This window comes from Mytilus trossulus, chromosome 10, assembly GCF_036588685.1.
Source record: "Mytilus trossulus isolate FHL-02 chromosome 10, PNRI_Mtr1.1.1.hap1, whole genome shotgun sequence".
In the NCBI taxonomy this organism is placed as follows: domain Eukaryota; kingdom Metazoa; phylum Mollusca; class Bivalvia; order Mytilida; family Mytilidae; genus Mytilus; species Mytilus trossulus.
In genome coordinates, this window is record NC_086382.1 from 25,456,667 (window position 1) to 25,474,894 (window position 18,228).

Sequence of the window (18,228 nt, forward strand, 5' to 3'; positions counted from 1 at the left end):
TTTTTAATTGTGAATTAATTTGTAATCATGCATGTTATGTTAAGTTTGCAGGTTTTTGGTTACATTTCAGATGACGCAATGGCGTACTTTGACTTCCCATGATGATACATCATCTTAATTATTTTTGCATTTGTAACCATTGATAGGGGTCGACACTGTATTCAAAAATAATGTTTTCAATAAATACCAAATTCTTACACCCAATACCTTAAAATAATTTAGTTCATAATTATAGTTAATTAAGACCTTATCAAAATGACATCCAATTCCGTCCTATACAAATGTCATCAAGATCTCGTTATAATCTCACCACAATCTGCTGATCTCGCGGGTAGATACGAGTATCTGGTAACCGACTAGACCGTCAACAATGTACCTCTGGTAAGATGATACAGCCCTCTTTGAAACCAAATATCTGTAGGTTTTTGTAAAAATCATATGCAAGGTTAATCACATAAATGTAATTTACTGCCGTTTCGCGTTTGAATATACATTAGCGAAAATCAAATACGGCTTAGTTTACATGCTTGCGGGAAAATCATTATGAAACGCACACGAGGATGAGCGCTATTGTTTTTCCTTAATGTTTGTTATACGTTAATTCAATTAATTAATTGACCGCATTTTATCTGCTTTTTTTTCAATTTTTTGTCAGACGATATATCAAAATTGTATATTATCTGTTTTGCTTACAAATATGCAATTCTTAATTGTTTCATGTTGTATATAACTGAATGATACAAATATAAAATAAAAAAGTACATGTGTTGATATATAAATAAATTTATTGGAAAATCTTATTGAAACCGACAGTGAATATTTGTTCTAATATTAATACCACTGATAATACATATGAAACGTAAATAATATAAAAAAAATATATTTGTGTTGATAAAGAAATAAAATTAAAATCACTTATTAAAACTGACAGAGAATATTTGTTACGAAATTGTTACCACTGATAATGCATTGCAAAGCCAATTTACAAATTGACTTTTACCATTTGATATTCACTACAGTTTTTACAAGCTTTGAATACTTTATTGTCTGTGCACCGCCTGTATTACCAATTAGTGGGAAAAAAATTCCATGAAGGTTTCGATAGAAGGAATTCAGAAAACTCGCCTAATAGTTCTCTGTATTAATGTCAATAGATATTGCAATCCGCGTTGAATTATCATTATTTTAAAAAAGGAAGCAAAGATAGTAATTGGGATAATTCATGTTATATTTAACAATTTCCTAATATCAAAGAGAGTTACTGTACGACTAATTAAACGTAAAGAGACAATTATCATCGGATTTAGTTGCTGGCTTAATCGCGTGTATACGAATTAATAATAATGCCTGGATCACGAAGATGAAAGAAGCATGTAAAAGAGTTTGGAGAAGTATTAGCTGGTTTCTTTTTGATATTGACATTTCTGGTTTGATTTTATTCAAGTAGTATAATATAGGACGTTCTCTTGTGAGTAGTTCTGGTATACATCAGGATCAATTAAACTCTTTATCTACAGTAACTTTACTATTGGTGGAACCAGTCATGTAAAGAAATGATGGGAAAATAATTTGTACAATAGAATTCTTAAATCGGTAAATGGAGAGTGGGTGTCCCCCTCTTATATACGTATAAATACGATTTTCTCTACTCTATAATTTCATGTGTTGACATATATAATTGTACATTGAAATTCAAACAATTGATTGAATATTTAGATACGATAAAAATATTAATATGTGCAACAAATTGGACTAGTAAGATCTTTAATCGCTTGTGTGATTTCAGTTCGATCTGGAGAAATTAAAGGATAACTATCCTATAACTTCAATTCCGATATTCCCATTGGTGAATGTCGCAGTTTTAGATAGCTAATTGTCAAAGATTTAGTTAATTCAATTTTGTCATTGTCTGCATCACGTTTTGGGATGTTAGCTCTACTGGAATTCCCATGTGGAGTGTATCGTTTCAGATAACGCATAGGTAACGATCAAAGGCGTTATTGTACATTTTTTGTTGCCACGTGCTTGGAAATATGATGTTCTGGGATTCTGCATTACTTGATAAGTTAACAAATCGAATATAATTGATCTTATTTATTGGAGAAATTAACTTGAGTCAACAGCAAAAATTTAGAAAACTTTACAGTGGAATAAAAGAGCAACCAGTTTAATAATAATAATAGTATTCAAAGTACGAACAAAACACGTGTTAAAATAGAAGGAGGTATCGAATGGCAAACAATGATTAGTGCTTGTGGTAGAATGTGGCGTTTTGCAGTTTCAAAAAGTGTATTATATATTTGACTGTATGAGGATATTTGAAGTAAGCATTGGGGAGTATGCTACCCCTAATTCATTATGATATCACCTGAGAGGAATATTTTATGTGTTTTCCTGATCTGGTTGACATTGAGGTGTGCTAATTGTCTTCCTAAAGAAATCACTGTGGGTAAGTAATCTTGATCTTTATTTAATTTTCTACTCTTGAACTCTTATTAAGAGATCAAACTACTTTTTGTATTCTTTCTTTAATGTGTTTCATTGTGTGCTTCAGAAAATGGTGACAATATATTACTCTTTCATATGAACCTAATCTTTATATTGTATTTTGTGATGATATAAACAATAGTTTAACTGATTTTTATCTTTTCATCGTCACATGGTCACTTTCAATAATAAAAGTTGTAAATATTTACACTTGTTGGGTCCAAATCTCACCTTAAGCTCGTAGACCATTATTCATCATGGGTTAAATATTTTGACTTTACGAAGTATTTTGTTTAAGAATTAACAATAAAACAAATCCTAACAAAACTATTTTCAAATTCACAACCATAGAGTAATAACAGTTATTATAACGAACTGAAATCGAAATGAGATGGCCCAAAGGAAAGTTCAAACGACCACTGAATTATAGTCAGTACATGTAGGTCACAACTGTTATTGATATACATAAATTAAAAAGTTGAATGTTTAAACTACAACCATGACACACTATTTCTTTTATTTACTCCTAACAGTTACACAAGATTCAGATCGCCCATTTCTTCCTTTCTCATAAATACAACATCAACAACACGGGGGATTATATAATGTCGATTGAAATTAATGTTACTACTAGATATAAAGAAGTTTCTCTTTCTTGTAGAGGCCATTAATTTTGTAAACGAAAATCCGTACCTCAGATTTCAGTTTTATTAAAACAAAAATCAACAATTAAGTAAATGTTTCGTATGGTCAACACACGAATACTTATAGTCTTTTGAAGAAAATATTTCCGAAATCTTCAAAAGAAAAATATTTCAGAAATCTTTTTTCCTGGAGTAGAATGTACTTTTCTGATACTATACATTGTACCACACACTGACACAGTCAATGTATTAATAGTATCATGTTAAGAATAAGGTTTACTATAACACTCAACAACAGTTTTTGTTACTTTTACGATTTTTGCGGCAAAGTGAATCAATCCATTTATCACGAGATACTTAACGTGTCATGTAAAGAAACTGTTACAAAATTTCAGTATCAATTTGCTACTACATGTGTATTTGCTACTTTGTAGTCTTTTGAATGGCCTTCTGTTGCTTTCGAAGATCTTAAGCACATATAGCGCCATAATAAACTAGCTCTAACAGCAACCTAAACCTAACCTAGAACTAACCTAGTTAACCTTGCTTTAACCATAAGAGTACCACTATTATATATTAACTTCCGGGTCCCTACAGTAAAAGAAGGTCATTGAAAACTACTGATTACATTTGACCACTATATGAGAATGTTCACATTATAAAAAAGGAAACCCAAGTTGTCCATTTTGAATATAAGCTAGGAGCTTTAATGAACAAAACCGGACATATAAAGAAACGTCAAATTCAATGAATAGTGTGAACGACAGGAACATTCGTACATCTCATATTTAGATTAACTATTAGTATATTTCTACACGTAATCAAACTACTGTCTGCATACGTTGATCAGTTAACATCTAATAGAATAATATAGACTCTGTTCGTTATATTTCGTAGGTTTGATATACAATGTAAGTATGCAAATAAAATAACAGCAGAAATTTTCTACAGGTCAAAATTGGTATCTATCTACGTACGTGTTTTTCAAAAATTGAACTTACTGTCAGGAAGATCTGACAAATTCAGCACAAATCAATGGATAAAACTGCGTTGATGTCAAAATATTATTATATCATTTTGAGATTTCTTTTGTGCATCTATTTCATTTGCATGTGTTAAATATTAAGATGGAAATCTACAATAAACACACATTATAAAGATTTTCCCCCAAAACAATAACAAAAATTAGAGTTATAAAGATAAATAGTAGACTACGATTTTGTTGTGCTAAAACAATGTGTATCTAAAGTTTTAGCACAAACGTATATTTTGTCAAAATTATCAGGTTTTGGACTAAAACAAAATATTGTTAGGTTAATTGTGACGATTCCTTTTTATACGTCCACAATCATAACAACTAATTTAATGTCGAGAAAGGTCTTACATAGCGACTTACTAGGCATAATCATTTTATTAAACTTGAGGTCTATGGGGACCTCTCAAGGTTACCAACTTTTATTATCAATGGCGTAAATAATTTCACAGAGCAAAGTCTATCAAGCGATTATATTAACTTTGTTCATAACTGCATGTGATCCATTCTTACGTATACGAAATTTATAAATGCAGTCTTTTAAAAAAATCATTTAAATCATTGTTGCACAAGACTTCAGACTCTCGCGAGGGACAATATATCGTCTGTCATTTCCGATAATGTGCGAATTATCCATCCATTCGACTGGAATCAATGTGATTCTTTACGCAATATCGTACCAGTTTTATGTAGCTCCAATGGACGATGAAAGCTACAACAAAATACTGATACATTCCCAAAATAACATTGTCGTGCATTGGTTATTAGTTTAATTAGTTTATAGATGAAAGTATATCTTTAAATCATTATAAACAATATTAAAAAATCTATTGTTATTGTATTCTTTAAAATAACACCTTTTTATTCAAACATAAATTTCGTTCGTTCACCTGATCGCTTGTTAGATATCATAATTATTATTACTTGTATTTTTCAAAAGTAACTGCAATTGATGGTGATAATTGAAAGAAAAAAGAATTTACAATGTTTTTGTCCATCCAATATTCAGTTGTTCCGTAGTCTGCGTTTGGTCCGTTTTGTATAGTTATTTGGTTTATTCGTCAACAAAGTGTGTTGATCTCTAAATAGCATTATCGCCTTGACTAATGGAGCTCTGGAACTGGATTTCAGACCAGGTCGAACCAAATTCTTGAAAATGTGTACCTGCTGCTGCTGCAGTAAAAAAACAAATATGCTGGTCGGCAAGGGTTAGAATACGATGTTCGGGCTCGGTACGTTCCTTCTTGACCCCTGGACTAGCACGTCGAAAATGCGGCCCAAAATATTGACCTAGTGGAAAGCAGGATTCATATTCACATCACATCAATATGTGAATTTTCTTGCCTGATATGCATGTAATAATTGCACTCGAAATTTGAACACAACTCCATCTCCCATACCATTCTCTTTTCTTCACATTAGATTTGCGAACTCTTCATAACTTTTCAACGTAGAAATAACACACTTGTAAGAATTTTATACGTTTACTTGATAATGCAATATGCAAAGTTTTTGTGCACTTTAGAATGTTTATATAGAAAAAAGTTATCTTTCTACTTTAATCGTGCATTTTATATTCTTAACGACCATTTATACTGTCAAAATTTTAAATCTAAGAAATGTTTAATATTATATCTGAAGATAACATAACTGCAGCATGTTGCAGCTTTAAATCAATAGTTTGTTTCTTTAACAACAAGGTCGGGTTTGCCCTCATTATCTTCTAATGTTCCAAATTTTCTTTGATATCCAAATTTATCAATTTTTCCTTTTATCATTTACGTAAATCTCTTTTAAGTATTAGTTTGAAGTAGCTTTGAATAGAATATAAATCTTTAATATTTAATTTGTATTTGAGTGGTAATCGGCAAATTTTACGATAATTTGAGCACTCTTATACAGACAAATTGAATACATATTGTTGACATTTATGTTTATATAAATGTTATTCAAACAAGTTTATGATTTAAAAGATTATAAAACAAGTCCAGTTAGAATAACAGTTGTCAAATAAAATGATATTTAAACATTTTAGAAGTATTTTACGAGTAAACAATAAAGCCTGCAATTATATTTTCGGTTTGACTAAGCATAAATCACAACATCGGATTTATGCAAGAATTTATTTCAATAGACACAAATAATAGATCAGCAATGGAAAATGTCAAAATGTTCAAACTTCAAATAAGAAATGAACGACTTTATTTTCCCGTTTAAAACCTATTCTATTTTCAAATTTCAAAAAAAATCTCGTTTAATTCATTTGCCAAAAGACCATTATAAATCCGTTCAAATGCTTTAATTGTGGTAAATTTAAAATTGATTGCAAGTTTTGTTGGCGGAAAATGCATGTTTGTTTAAAATATTGTTGTAAATAAAAACATGCATTGCACCCTGTCTTATGGGTTGATATTGAACTCTTAAATCAAAATAGCTACAACAAAAAAGTGTGTGAAGACCTACTATTTCTTTCCTACACCACTTCTAACAATAAGCAGATATGAAATAACTGCCATTTAGAGAAACACTCTACAAGCATGACAAAAGACAAAATGACACAGAAATTAAAAACTATAGGAAAACCGTACAGTCTTCAAGAATGAGAAAAGCTAATACTGCGTAATTAGCCATAAAAGGCATTGAAATGACAAATAAAAGACAATTGAGTTATTTGTGTATAACATATAATTATCGAGAACCAAAAAATATGTTACACAGCAACAAACAACAACCACTGAATATCAGACTTCTGACTTGGGGCAAGCACATATAGAATATGGCAGGCGTAAACTGGTTTGGAGGCGACGACCTTCCCATAGCATGGCATAGTCCGACAGTCCGCTAAATAACCAATTTATATGTTTGTAGGACTAGACTACTCCGTAAAAGAGGGTAGTATAATACTTAACATAATACATGACTTTAAAGGTTCAGCTAATAAGCAAGCTAAACAAAGATTCTACCATTACTTACACACTCAACATGCTCAATGCATTATATGGTAATGGCATAATCCATTGGTTTAGTTGTTCTAGTGAAACGACACATTTGAAACTTATTCGGCGTAACTAGGTATACATGTGTACCATTTTCCTTTCTTATGATTTCGATTGATAAATTGAGAAGTTTATGCACTTTTAACTGATACTTCAAACGAATTCAATATGCATCAATAATTAAAAAATCGTTCAAGCAAGTCATTATTTATCATCTACTTAAGCATGACTCTGGTGACATTTAGTTTTGTGTAAGTTGGATTAAGCAGAAATAAATATTTAACAAGCATAAAAACAAACAGAAAAAAGAACGGTGAATGCTTTTATTGCGACATTTTCTTGTGAACATTCTGTTGATGAAAGGAGTATTTGATGTGACACGACCAATAGAATTTTAACGCAACATTGAGGAATTCGCGACATAATGAAAATTGTGATTATAAGAAAATATTATAAAACGTTGACATTGAGTAGAAGTGTTAAACCAAAAAGCGGGGTCCTCAATAATAACAGGGGGTGATCTCATATTGAGACATTAAAATACTAGGATTGAATGAGTACTCCATACAAGTTTTACTAGTGATCAACCCCTGTAATTGGTAACTAAAGGTTCGTTTTGCTACTCTAGAGTTTTCTGTGCCGTGTTTTTATGCAGTCCTTTGTCTTCGGTTGTGTTTCGTTTGGATATTTTTCGACTGATATCTTTTTATTGTCCATTTGTCTGTTAAGTCAATATGCGGAAATTAATTGTTTCCTTATATAATCTTTTTAGCAAAGTGAAAACACTTTTGGTAGGATAAACTCATAGCTGAAGGTTGTACGGTGACCTATAGTTGATAACCTTCTATCATTTGTTCTCTGGCGGAGAGTTTTCTCTTTGGCAATCATATCAAATTTTATATTATGTTTATAACAATATGCATCAAACTGTAAACTCGGCGCTGAGATTCATACATTAAACAACCGGTGCTTAACTAAGAACTTGCTTTTGAATTATCAACAAAGTCCTGTCATTCGCTAAAATCCATGATCTTTAAGTTCACTTCTATTTGTGAAACAGATGAAACATTATGAATGGAATTAGCTCTTCAATGTAAAATCACATGTTCTGTGATATTAGATACTGTTTTATTATTTCCAGTGAAATGGAAAAAAGATAATTTTATATTCGCTTGTAAGATTTTCTGATTGTTTGATATCAATTTTTTATCAACCGAAACTAATTATTAATACTGTCTGGAACAACATGTTTAAAGCTGATTTGTCCAGATAGTTTAAATCATTCATGGACAATAAGTTTGACGGTTATAAGGAGGATAACGAGGGGGTAATTTCTGATATTACAGATTGAAGGGATGGAGTAGAATATTAATTGAAACACTCACAATTTAAGCACTCTCAAATAGTAAAATCTTAATTACACTTCAAGAGTCTTCATTTGAAAGTATGCTTTAATTTTTCTAACTCTTACAAGATAGTTCCACAATTTATTGAAGGATTAAGAATAACTGTAGGCTACTATCGAACACTTTATAGTTTTTTGTTTACTTTTTAAGTTGAAAATCCACATGCATCAGAATATGACGTACATTTCGGCCTTAATCATTTATAACTATATAGATTTTTTAATATTCTGCTTTAGGCCAAATAAAATTATACTTCGATAAATGTTCAGAACTAAATGAACCTATCAGATGACAGTAACATGCACTGATTACCATGCGAAGGCGGATTAAAGTCCAAGATCTTTTAATGAGGACAATCTTTTTCTAAGGGTCTTAAAAATTCATTCTCAGAAAAACAACAGAAAACACTATGTTTTGTCCTTTTTAGCTCACCTGTCCCGAAGGGCCAAGTGAGCTTTTCCCATCACTTTGCGTCCGTCGTCCGTCGTCGTCCTGCGTCCGTCGTCGTTAACTTTTACAAAAATCTTCTCCTCTGAAACTACTGGGCCAAATTAAATCAAACTTGGCCACAATCATCATTGGGGTATCTCATTTAAAAAAGTGTCCGGTGATCCGGCCAACTAACCAAAATGGCCGCCATGGCTAAAAATAGAACATAAGGGTAAAATCCAGTTTTTGGCTTATAACTCAAAAACCAAAGCATTTAGAGCAATTCTCTGACGGGGATAAAATTATTTATCAGGTCAAGATCTATCTGCCCTGAAATGTTCAGATGAATCGGACAACCCATTGTTGGATTGCTGCCCCTGAATTGGTAATTTAAAGAAAATTTTGCTTTTTTTTGGTTATATCTTGAATATTGTTATAGATAGAGATAAACTGTAAACAGCAATAATATTCAGCAAAGTACGATTTACAAATAAATCAACATGACTGCAATGGTCAGTTGACCCCTTTAGGAGTTATTACCCTTTATAGTCAATTTTTAATCATTTTTTGTAAATTAAAGTAATCTTTTACAAAAATCGTCTCTTCTGTAACTACTTGGCCAAATTAATCCAAACTTGGCCACAATCATCTTTTGGGTTTCTTGTTTACAAATTTTGTCCGATGGCCGCCACGGTTAAAAATAGAACATAGGGGTAAAATGAAGTTTTTGGCTTATAACTGTGACGGTGTTAAATTGTTTATCAGGTCAAATTCTATCTGCTATAAAATTTTCAGATCGATCGGAAAACCGGTTGTTGGGTTGCTGTCCCTGAATTGGTGATTTTAAGGAAATTTTGCCTTTTTTGTTATTATCTTGAATATTATTAAAGATAGAGATAAACTGTAAACAGCAATAATGTACGACAAAATAAGACCTTAAAATAAGTCAATATGACCAAATAAGGAGTTATTGTCCTTTATGGTCAATTTTTAACAATATTCGTTAAATTTGTAAATTTTTACTAACATTTTCCACTGAAACTTAACTGGGCCAAGTTCATTATAGATTCAGATAATTGTAAGGAGCAAAAATGTTCAGTAAAGTAAGATATACAAACACATCATCATCACTAAAACACAATTTTGTCATGAATCCATCTGCGTCCTTTGTTTAATATTCACATAGACCTAAGTGAGCGACATAGGCTCTTTAGAGCCTCTAGTTTGTTTGAGGTCTTCAGCGTTTACAGTGTGTTTTGCGCTTCCGAATACTGTACCATCGAACATCACAGATGAGATATTATAGTCAAAATGCGCATCTGGAACAATACAAATGGTACTGTTAATGCTATTACAGTCCGACAACAGAATATGCATACTTCAATTGCAAATTATTTAGTTGTCATGTACGTGCTATAGTTCGCACTGTAAATATCACTTTTGTCAAAAACCAATATGCTTATAGTGCCGATCTAATTCCCTATAAAAAAGTCTACATTCACCGATAAGACAAACGGGATATAGATATGCAAAACTAGAGACTAAAATAGCCAACTTCATCCCATAAATAAACACATAACAATAGATCAGTCAATACATTGGCTTTAAACAATATACAAGAAAGTATTATTTGACTTAATTCATCAAAATAAAGTACCTCATCTTCGTCGAACTATCATTTTTGTCCGGCTAAACCAATTTCGGTCAGCTAATTGGTATTTGACTAAAGCAATTCTAAACATCCTGACATTTAAAGAATGTTTGTTTGTGTCTGTAGTTTAAATGTTAAAAACTGGCTGTCATCTGTGTTCAACATCGAACATAAACAAAAAGTATAAATATTTAGAAAACTTCCAATGAGTGAGACTAAGTGATCACTGTCAATTTGACACATAACATAACACGTGGTATTGTTTTGACATAGACAGCAACATATCAACCAAAGACAAAACAGACAAAGATTGTACATCCATATGTCACCTTAGTGCTTTTCAGTAAGGAACACGAATAATAAAACAGATATAGGAAGATGTGGTGTGAGTGCCAATGAGACAACTCTCCATCCAAATAACAATTTAAAAAAGGGGGTATATTAATCTATAAAATGGCCCCAGGCTGGATGAAGAGCTCATCTAACCTTGGGCATGATTGTAAAAGTACAACATAAGGACACAATTTACAAATGGATGGGTAATGACCTTGACTTACTTATTCGGAAACTAGCTGAAGCATAACAAAACAACAACAAAAAGCAATAAGATAAAACACCAAAAGTTTTGACCAAACGGTTTTCGCAGTATATAAAAGATGCTCCAATTCCGAATTTCAGTTATAATAAGAATAAACAATACGCGGTGTCCTAATTTAAAAATGTCAATCGCTTCCAACGTACTGGGTTAATTATATAAAGCAATTGTTTCCCACTGAAATAAATATTAAAATAGCTAGGAGACATTGGAGGCGGAGATATATGATTTCAAAGTGTATTCAATGACAATTTACAAACTGGTCGTTTCTACCTCCGCACATAAATAGTCACAAATGATGTATTGTACATAGTCCATAAGGATCAATTTTTCAAAAACAAGTCATCATTTGTCTGGATAAATTACATGAGGCGTGACTAGTTAAAGACATATGCACCAATCGAAAATCCAATTTGATGTCATTCCGAAAATACGACCCAATTTCTCAATTAGAATAACGTATTTAAATACTAGTAATAAGAATAAAATTAGATAAACAATTTGCATGATTTCGTATCTCCTTCATGTATGTCATTTGTGTCAAAGGACATCATTGCATTATACTCAATGTTAAATGCTATTCTAATTAAAACATTTCAATCGATTTTTGCTTCAAACCTATTGAACAATACAATTGAAAAGACCAACATTTCAACAGCATATTATCCTGATGTCCAAATAAAGCAGGAACTTGTTTAATATTTGAATTAGATTTTAAAATTATTGGCTTTAATTTCACCACTTTAATTCATTATAACAATATAGCAACACATCCGGAATTACTATCGATGAACATCTTAAATTATTTATACTGCTGTTATATCAAAGCGATGGCTAAACCACAGTTTTTAATATGGTACATCAACATGCAGACTTTTTATACGTTCAGGTATTTCACATCCAATTTTTTATGGAAATATTCTTTATAAAGCACAAAGGTGTCAGTATTCACCTCAGAAGCTTACAAAACCTTTGAATAGACTTATTAAGAAGGGATATAATTTCGATACTGTTGTCAAGTCATTAAAGATTGCATATTTTGGCATTAATATTGAGTCACTGATAAGGTCTTTGCGTCGGAACTAAACACATTTATTCTCAAAACAGTTGTTGGCATGACACGGGTTATGTTCTTCTCATATATGTTATGATGGTATGATACTAAACCCCTAATGGGAAGAATTGTGCCTGATTTTCATATGATGAAATCATAATCTTTCAGTCAGTTTAATTGAAGTCTGGAGCTGGCATGTCAGTTAACTGATAGTAGTCTGTTGTTATTTATGTATTATTGTCATTTTGTTTATTTTCTTTGGTTTCATCTTCTGACATCAGACTCGGACTTCTCTTGAACTGAATTTTAATGTGCGTATTGTTATGCGTTTACTTTTCTACATTGGTTAGAGGTATAGGGGGAGGGTTGAGATCTCACAAACATGTTTAACCCCGCCGCATTTTTGCGCCTGTCCCAAGTCAGGAGCCTCTGGCCTTTGTTAGTCTTGTATTATTTAAATTTAGTTTCTTGTGTACAATTTGGAAATTAGTATGGCGTTCATTATCACTGAACTAGTATATATTTGTTTAGGGACCAGCTGAAGGACGCCTCCGGGTGCGGAAATTTCTCGCTACATTGAAGACCTGTTGGTGACCTTCTGCTGTTGTTTTTTTATTATTTTTTTTTTTATTTGGTCGGGTTGTTATCTCTTTGACACATTCCCCATTTCCATTCTCAATTTTATTTACATGTATACATCTTTAACTAATATCTTCATTCAAAATATATTCAATAAAATTTTAAATTCATTAAACAAGTTCAGAAACATTATACATCACAGAGTTATTGACTTCCGCAAGCAAAGCAATCTTTTAGTGAAATGTCCCTGAAGGCAAGGACAACCTTTGTAGGAAGAGAAACATTGGCACATGTGAAGAGGCGTATGTTATAATTAATAGTGCGGGAGTGCGTTATTTAGATTCTAGTGGTATCAAATTAGATAAAACAATGACAAACTCCTTCACTTTAAAAGTCATGAACCGAAAGAGTCACGATTAACACATTATTGAAAAAGACAATGCATCGAGCTAGCCATACATAGTAATTAATCTGCCTGTTAGTATATATTGGTATCAGAGAGTCGTGTTGTAGGTGGCAATTTTAAATTGGTAATTAGTCTCATTCAATAGCATAAAATGTTAAAAAGAAGGAAAAGATGATAGGACTGTGTATTCGACAACGGTTACGTGGCCGTTGAATAGATATGCAAGAACTAAATGTTTCTTATTATTGTAACCGGAGAGCATGTATCTACTCAAATTTATATCGTCACCAACGGGATTCGAACGCCGGTCGCCTGTGTGACAGTCAGTGTGTTAATCCACTGGGCCAAAGAATCGATTCCCTACCTCGGTTCATTAAGACTGGCTTTATATGTTCTACCTGTACTAAGGAGGGGAAGCAACCCAGCTACATTATAATAGATTTATTTGAATGAATGCTCGTTGATCGACTAACAAAAATGCGCAAACGGTCAACACAGATACAAGTATATAAAACTTCAAAAACATACAAGTTGTATAAACTTGAGGTTTAATACCCAAACCAACACATATGAGCAAGATCACATAAGACTATTTCATAATGTTTGATCAAATTTATCGTTACAAATTATTTCATATGTTTTGGTATTATTTTCAATTGCTAAAAGTATGAAATAAATCAAGTATTTAACTAATGACTCTTTATATGAATGATGTCTAGACATTGTACTGAAACTTAACATTATAAAGTATTGGCGATCTTGTTTGAATGCTACCGGAAGTTAATGCATTGGATGGTGTTATCAACACTTTAACTGAATTGTGAAAGAAAGAATACTGAATCAAAATGGATTAAGTAAATTATAAACGTGTGAAATTGGGCTATCGATATTCTCGATTGATAATTATCGTAGATCAGAAAGATACGATACAAAATAAATAATATGAAAATATAACACAATTATAGCTGTCTAATCAAAAACATGCATGATTATTAGTTTTGACAGCTTATAAGTGATTTTTAACCTATTCATAGCAGATATTTTTTTCCAACTTTGATTTAAAAGTACATAGTTATGTGATTGTCTCATTGGGAAGTATGACAAACTTTTATAAAATGGCTTAAACAAAAAGGTACCAAACATTCATAATTCCCATGTTCTATATGTAAGTCTGATGTAATTGGTGTTCGTCATTTCAACGTTCTATGGTAAGTCTTATGTTTTAAAGGTCATATGTCATCGGTGTGCGTCATTTTAACGGTCTGTTTTATGTCTTATGTCATTCCTGTACGTCATTCCAATATTATATGTTCCGTTATATGTCATTGCTGTCTGTCATTCCAGCGTTATATGTTAAGTCATATGTCATTGGTATGCGTCATTCCCATGTTTATTGTTAAGTCATATGTCATTGGTTTGTGACATTCCAACGTTCTATGTTAAGTGAAATGTCATTGGTTTGGCTCATTGCAATCTTCTATGTTTAGTTATATGTCATTGGTGTGTGTCATTCCAACGTCCTATGTTAAGTCATATGTCATTGATGTGCGTCATTCAAACGTTCTATGTGAAGTCTGATATCATTGATATGGGTAAATCGAGTTATATGATATATTAGGACTCTTTTGAACTCCGGTGTATGCCAGTTTCAGTGACAATCATACCATACTGAATTTCCTTATTTTCAAATAGCTCTTCATGGAACCGATTCCTGTTCTGCAAATATATAATCGTATGCGTCATGTTGATATGTAGTTTAATTTGATTGTGATTATTTTCTATTCCATCTTTACTGATTAGTAACGAAGTTTATCTTAATTGTTACCTTTAAAATGATTATTAGTGCATAATAGATTTATGATATTGGATAATTTTGCTTCCGACGATCGCAATATTAGATAATCTTTAATGCAGAAAGTTAGTTGATTAGAAGATAAAAGTGAATTGATATAGAATAACACGAGGCCGAGACATAGAGAACTTAAAAAAAACTTTAGATATAGGTATATTTTCACAGCGGTTTAATAATGATTTCTAGAGGGATGAACCGGTTCCCGATGATTTTTTGATTTCTAAATGCTTCTGTCATGTCTGTATGAGTTAAAACAGCATTAACTTAATCAATCCTTATAAAAGAGTTTTCCAGGTTAATCTTCTCCAGGAATGCTTCGAGATAAAAAAAAAAAAAAAAAAAAAAAAAACACACACAAAAAAAAGCAACAACAAAAACAACAGCAAAAATAAGAAAAAAAAAGCAACAAACAAACACGTTAAGAAAATCCTATTTAAGAATTATAACGACATAATAGCATTAATAGATATAACCTTTAATCAAACCTTGACCTTTGATCTAAATGACAAATATTCAATGGAAAGAAATGTTGTAAAATATTTTTGCTGATTGAAACCTAATTTTAAAGCAAATCAAAATAATAACCAATAAATAAAGGATAGACTAATATGGGAGCCGCACTTTAGCTGCTAATTCGGAATAAGGATGAGCTTTTATAACAGTTGTTTCTAGAAATGATTAAAAGTACTTTGTTCGATAAAATACGTTTTTTTTAGAAATTTTCTAATCTTTGTTAACATTGTTTTTGAAATACTCTACATAAATATTATTGGATTTCATAAATAATGAATAATATTTTATATGAAATGACGTAACTTAAATTATCGGGGGAACTACATCATTTTGTCCATTTTGAGGCAAACACGAAATATTCTGTTCTTTATATTATATAATTTGAAGTTAATGTTGTACAAATGTAATAGGTCATATATGATAATTCTACTGCGTAGTTATTTTTCATGACATTGAATGGTACAGTATATTCCCGAGCGGCTTTGTCCTATGATGTATTCTTACCATACAGCGCAATAATCCAATCCTATTTATTACGTTTGAATTGAACAACCATTTTTACTGAAGAACTGGAGTAAAAGCAGAACAAAATGTAAAAAAAGTGGTGCAGTCTAAAACTTTCAATTAGTTTTCAGATAAACCTATGCTCGAGAAATAAAATTTGGCCGACAGATCATTTTAGTTTGCTACGTCTTTATTTTCAGACTTTCTGTTAGCCATAGTAGCTGTTATTTACCTTAGCAAACTAGCTACAAAATGTATCCAAAATCAAAGATATAGAACATATTCTATCATAATCATTTGGTAACTAACGTAATCATGCCCGTCTTGAACATAAAAAATAATAATTTAATAAATAACACTCCTAATGCTCAGATTGGTTGTCATGGTGCAACACAGTTAATAACACCATATAGGAAACAGAACTCCTTTTGTCAAAGGACACTGTCAAACATCCAAACATACTATCCACACTCATCTGTGTCCACACTTGTTACCTTAGCAAAATATATGATACTGAATTGACTAAGAAGCAATTATCTAAAACTACTTAATTACCTGCAAAGTGTATTAATATTGCTAAAATTATCGCAAGAATAATATTTTAAAATAAAAAAAACTAGTTAACAATCTGATAAACATAAAAATCACGTGTCCACATTTTGCATACAAGGAACTGGCAACACTTAGTTTGTTTACAATAAGTTCCATGATCGTGGTAACAGAAAAGTGGAACAGGAACTACTGATGACTCCAAAGCGTCTGGGTTCATCATCGGTTCTGTGGTTCCGATCTCCGAAACGTCTGAGTTCATCATCGGTTCTGTGGTTCCGATCTCCGAAACGTCTGAGTTCATCATCGGTTCTGTGGATCCGATCTCCGAAACGTCTGAGTTCGTCATCGGTTCTGTGGTTCCGATCTCCAAAACGTCTGAGTTCATCATCGGTTCTGTGGTTCAGATCTCCGAAGCTTCTGAGTTCATCATTGGTTCTGTGGTTCCGATCTCCGAAGCGTCTGAGTTCATCATCGGTTCTGTGGTTCCGATCTCCGAAGCGTCTGAGTTCATCATCGGTTCTGTGGTTCCGATCTCCGAAGCGTCTGAGTTCATCATCGGTTATGTGGTTCCGATCTCCGAAGCGTCTGAGTTCATCATCGGTTCTGTGGTTCCGATCTCCGAAGCGTCTGAGTTCATCATCGGTTCTGTGGATCTAATTTATGTTGCTCTACCTTTTAAGATTTCTTTGTAGTGTTTGAATGACTTTTTGTTCGTATTAGTGCTTTTGGTCATTTGGCATGTTGTCGTATTTTCTTCGACGTATGTTGTTAATTTATTTACATGTCATCTTCTTCTACTTTTTATATACATTGCTATTAAAATCTACTTTAGCTGTTTCATTTCAATAATAATACACATCCGACTGGCTAGTATCATCTTCATTGATTAAGACCTATGGCTATGCCAATATCTATTTGTATACCAATCATGAACAGATTTTCTGTGAAGTTTCACGCCAATAATTAGTTATACATCTATTTGTCAAAACTGTCTCTCTCCATAATCGGTCTCAGAAACAAATTGTCTGTAATCTAACGATAAACCACTTGTTTATCCATCTTGTAGAATTTTAAATGGAAAATAGTAAGTCTTTGATTACGTATCCAGTCCAGGAGACCAGTACAAATGTTATTTACTGTCGGTTTGCTTCAAGCGATTTATTTGTCATTTTCAGACTAATCCCATGTCTTAGAGTTTTTAAAAAAGTTTCTACTATGGGTAGTAATTTCCTCATGTCTGGAGTCGATGAGAAATCAAAATTGTAAAATAATTCACCTTTTTGTGAAAATTATGATTAAATACGTACGATTATTCTTGCGTAATGGAAATAATTTTCCCGCTTAAATACACATCTCTGTTTTAATTCACAATTCAATATGTCAAGTTAGAAGAATCTAGACAATATAATAGTTGGTTGGCATTTTTAACCTTAAGTTGTGTAGGAATATTAGAGAAATACTATATACTTAGAGTTACGACAGAGTTAGACAATCATGGTCAATTTCAATTTCTCTGTTTTTTCATAT

The 18,228-nt window shown here is 31.9% G+C and overlaps 1 protein-coding gene across 1 annotated transcript in view; it reads left to right on the forward strand.

Annotated features, from left to right (window-relative positions):
• Window positions 1-1,442: 1,442 nt before the first annotated feature.
• The window catches only part of LOC134687097 (glutamate receptor ionotropic, kainate 2-like), a 76,761-nt gene continuing 59,975 nt past the window's right edge, over window positions 1,443-18,228 (forward strand). Inside the window, exon 1 of the mRNA XM_063547081.1 lies at window positions 1,443-2,449. Within this exon, the coding sequence (XP_063403151.1) occupies window positions 2,359-2,449 (91 nt within the window). The 5' untranslated portion in view covers window positions 1,443-2,358. The remainder of the gene's footprint in view (window positions 2,450-18,228) is intronic.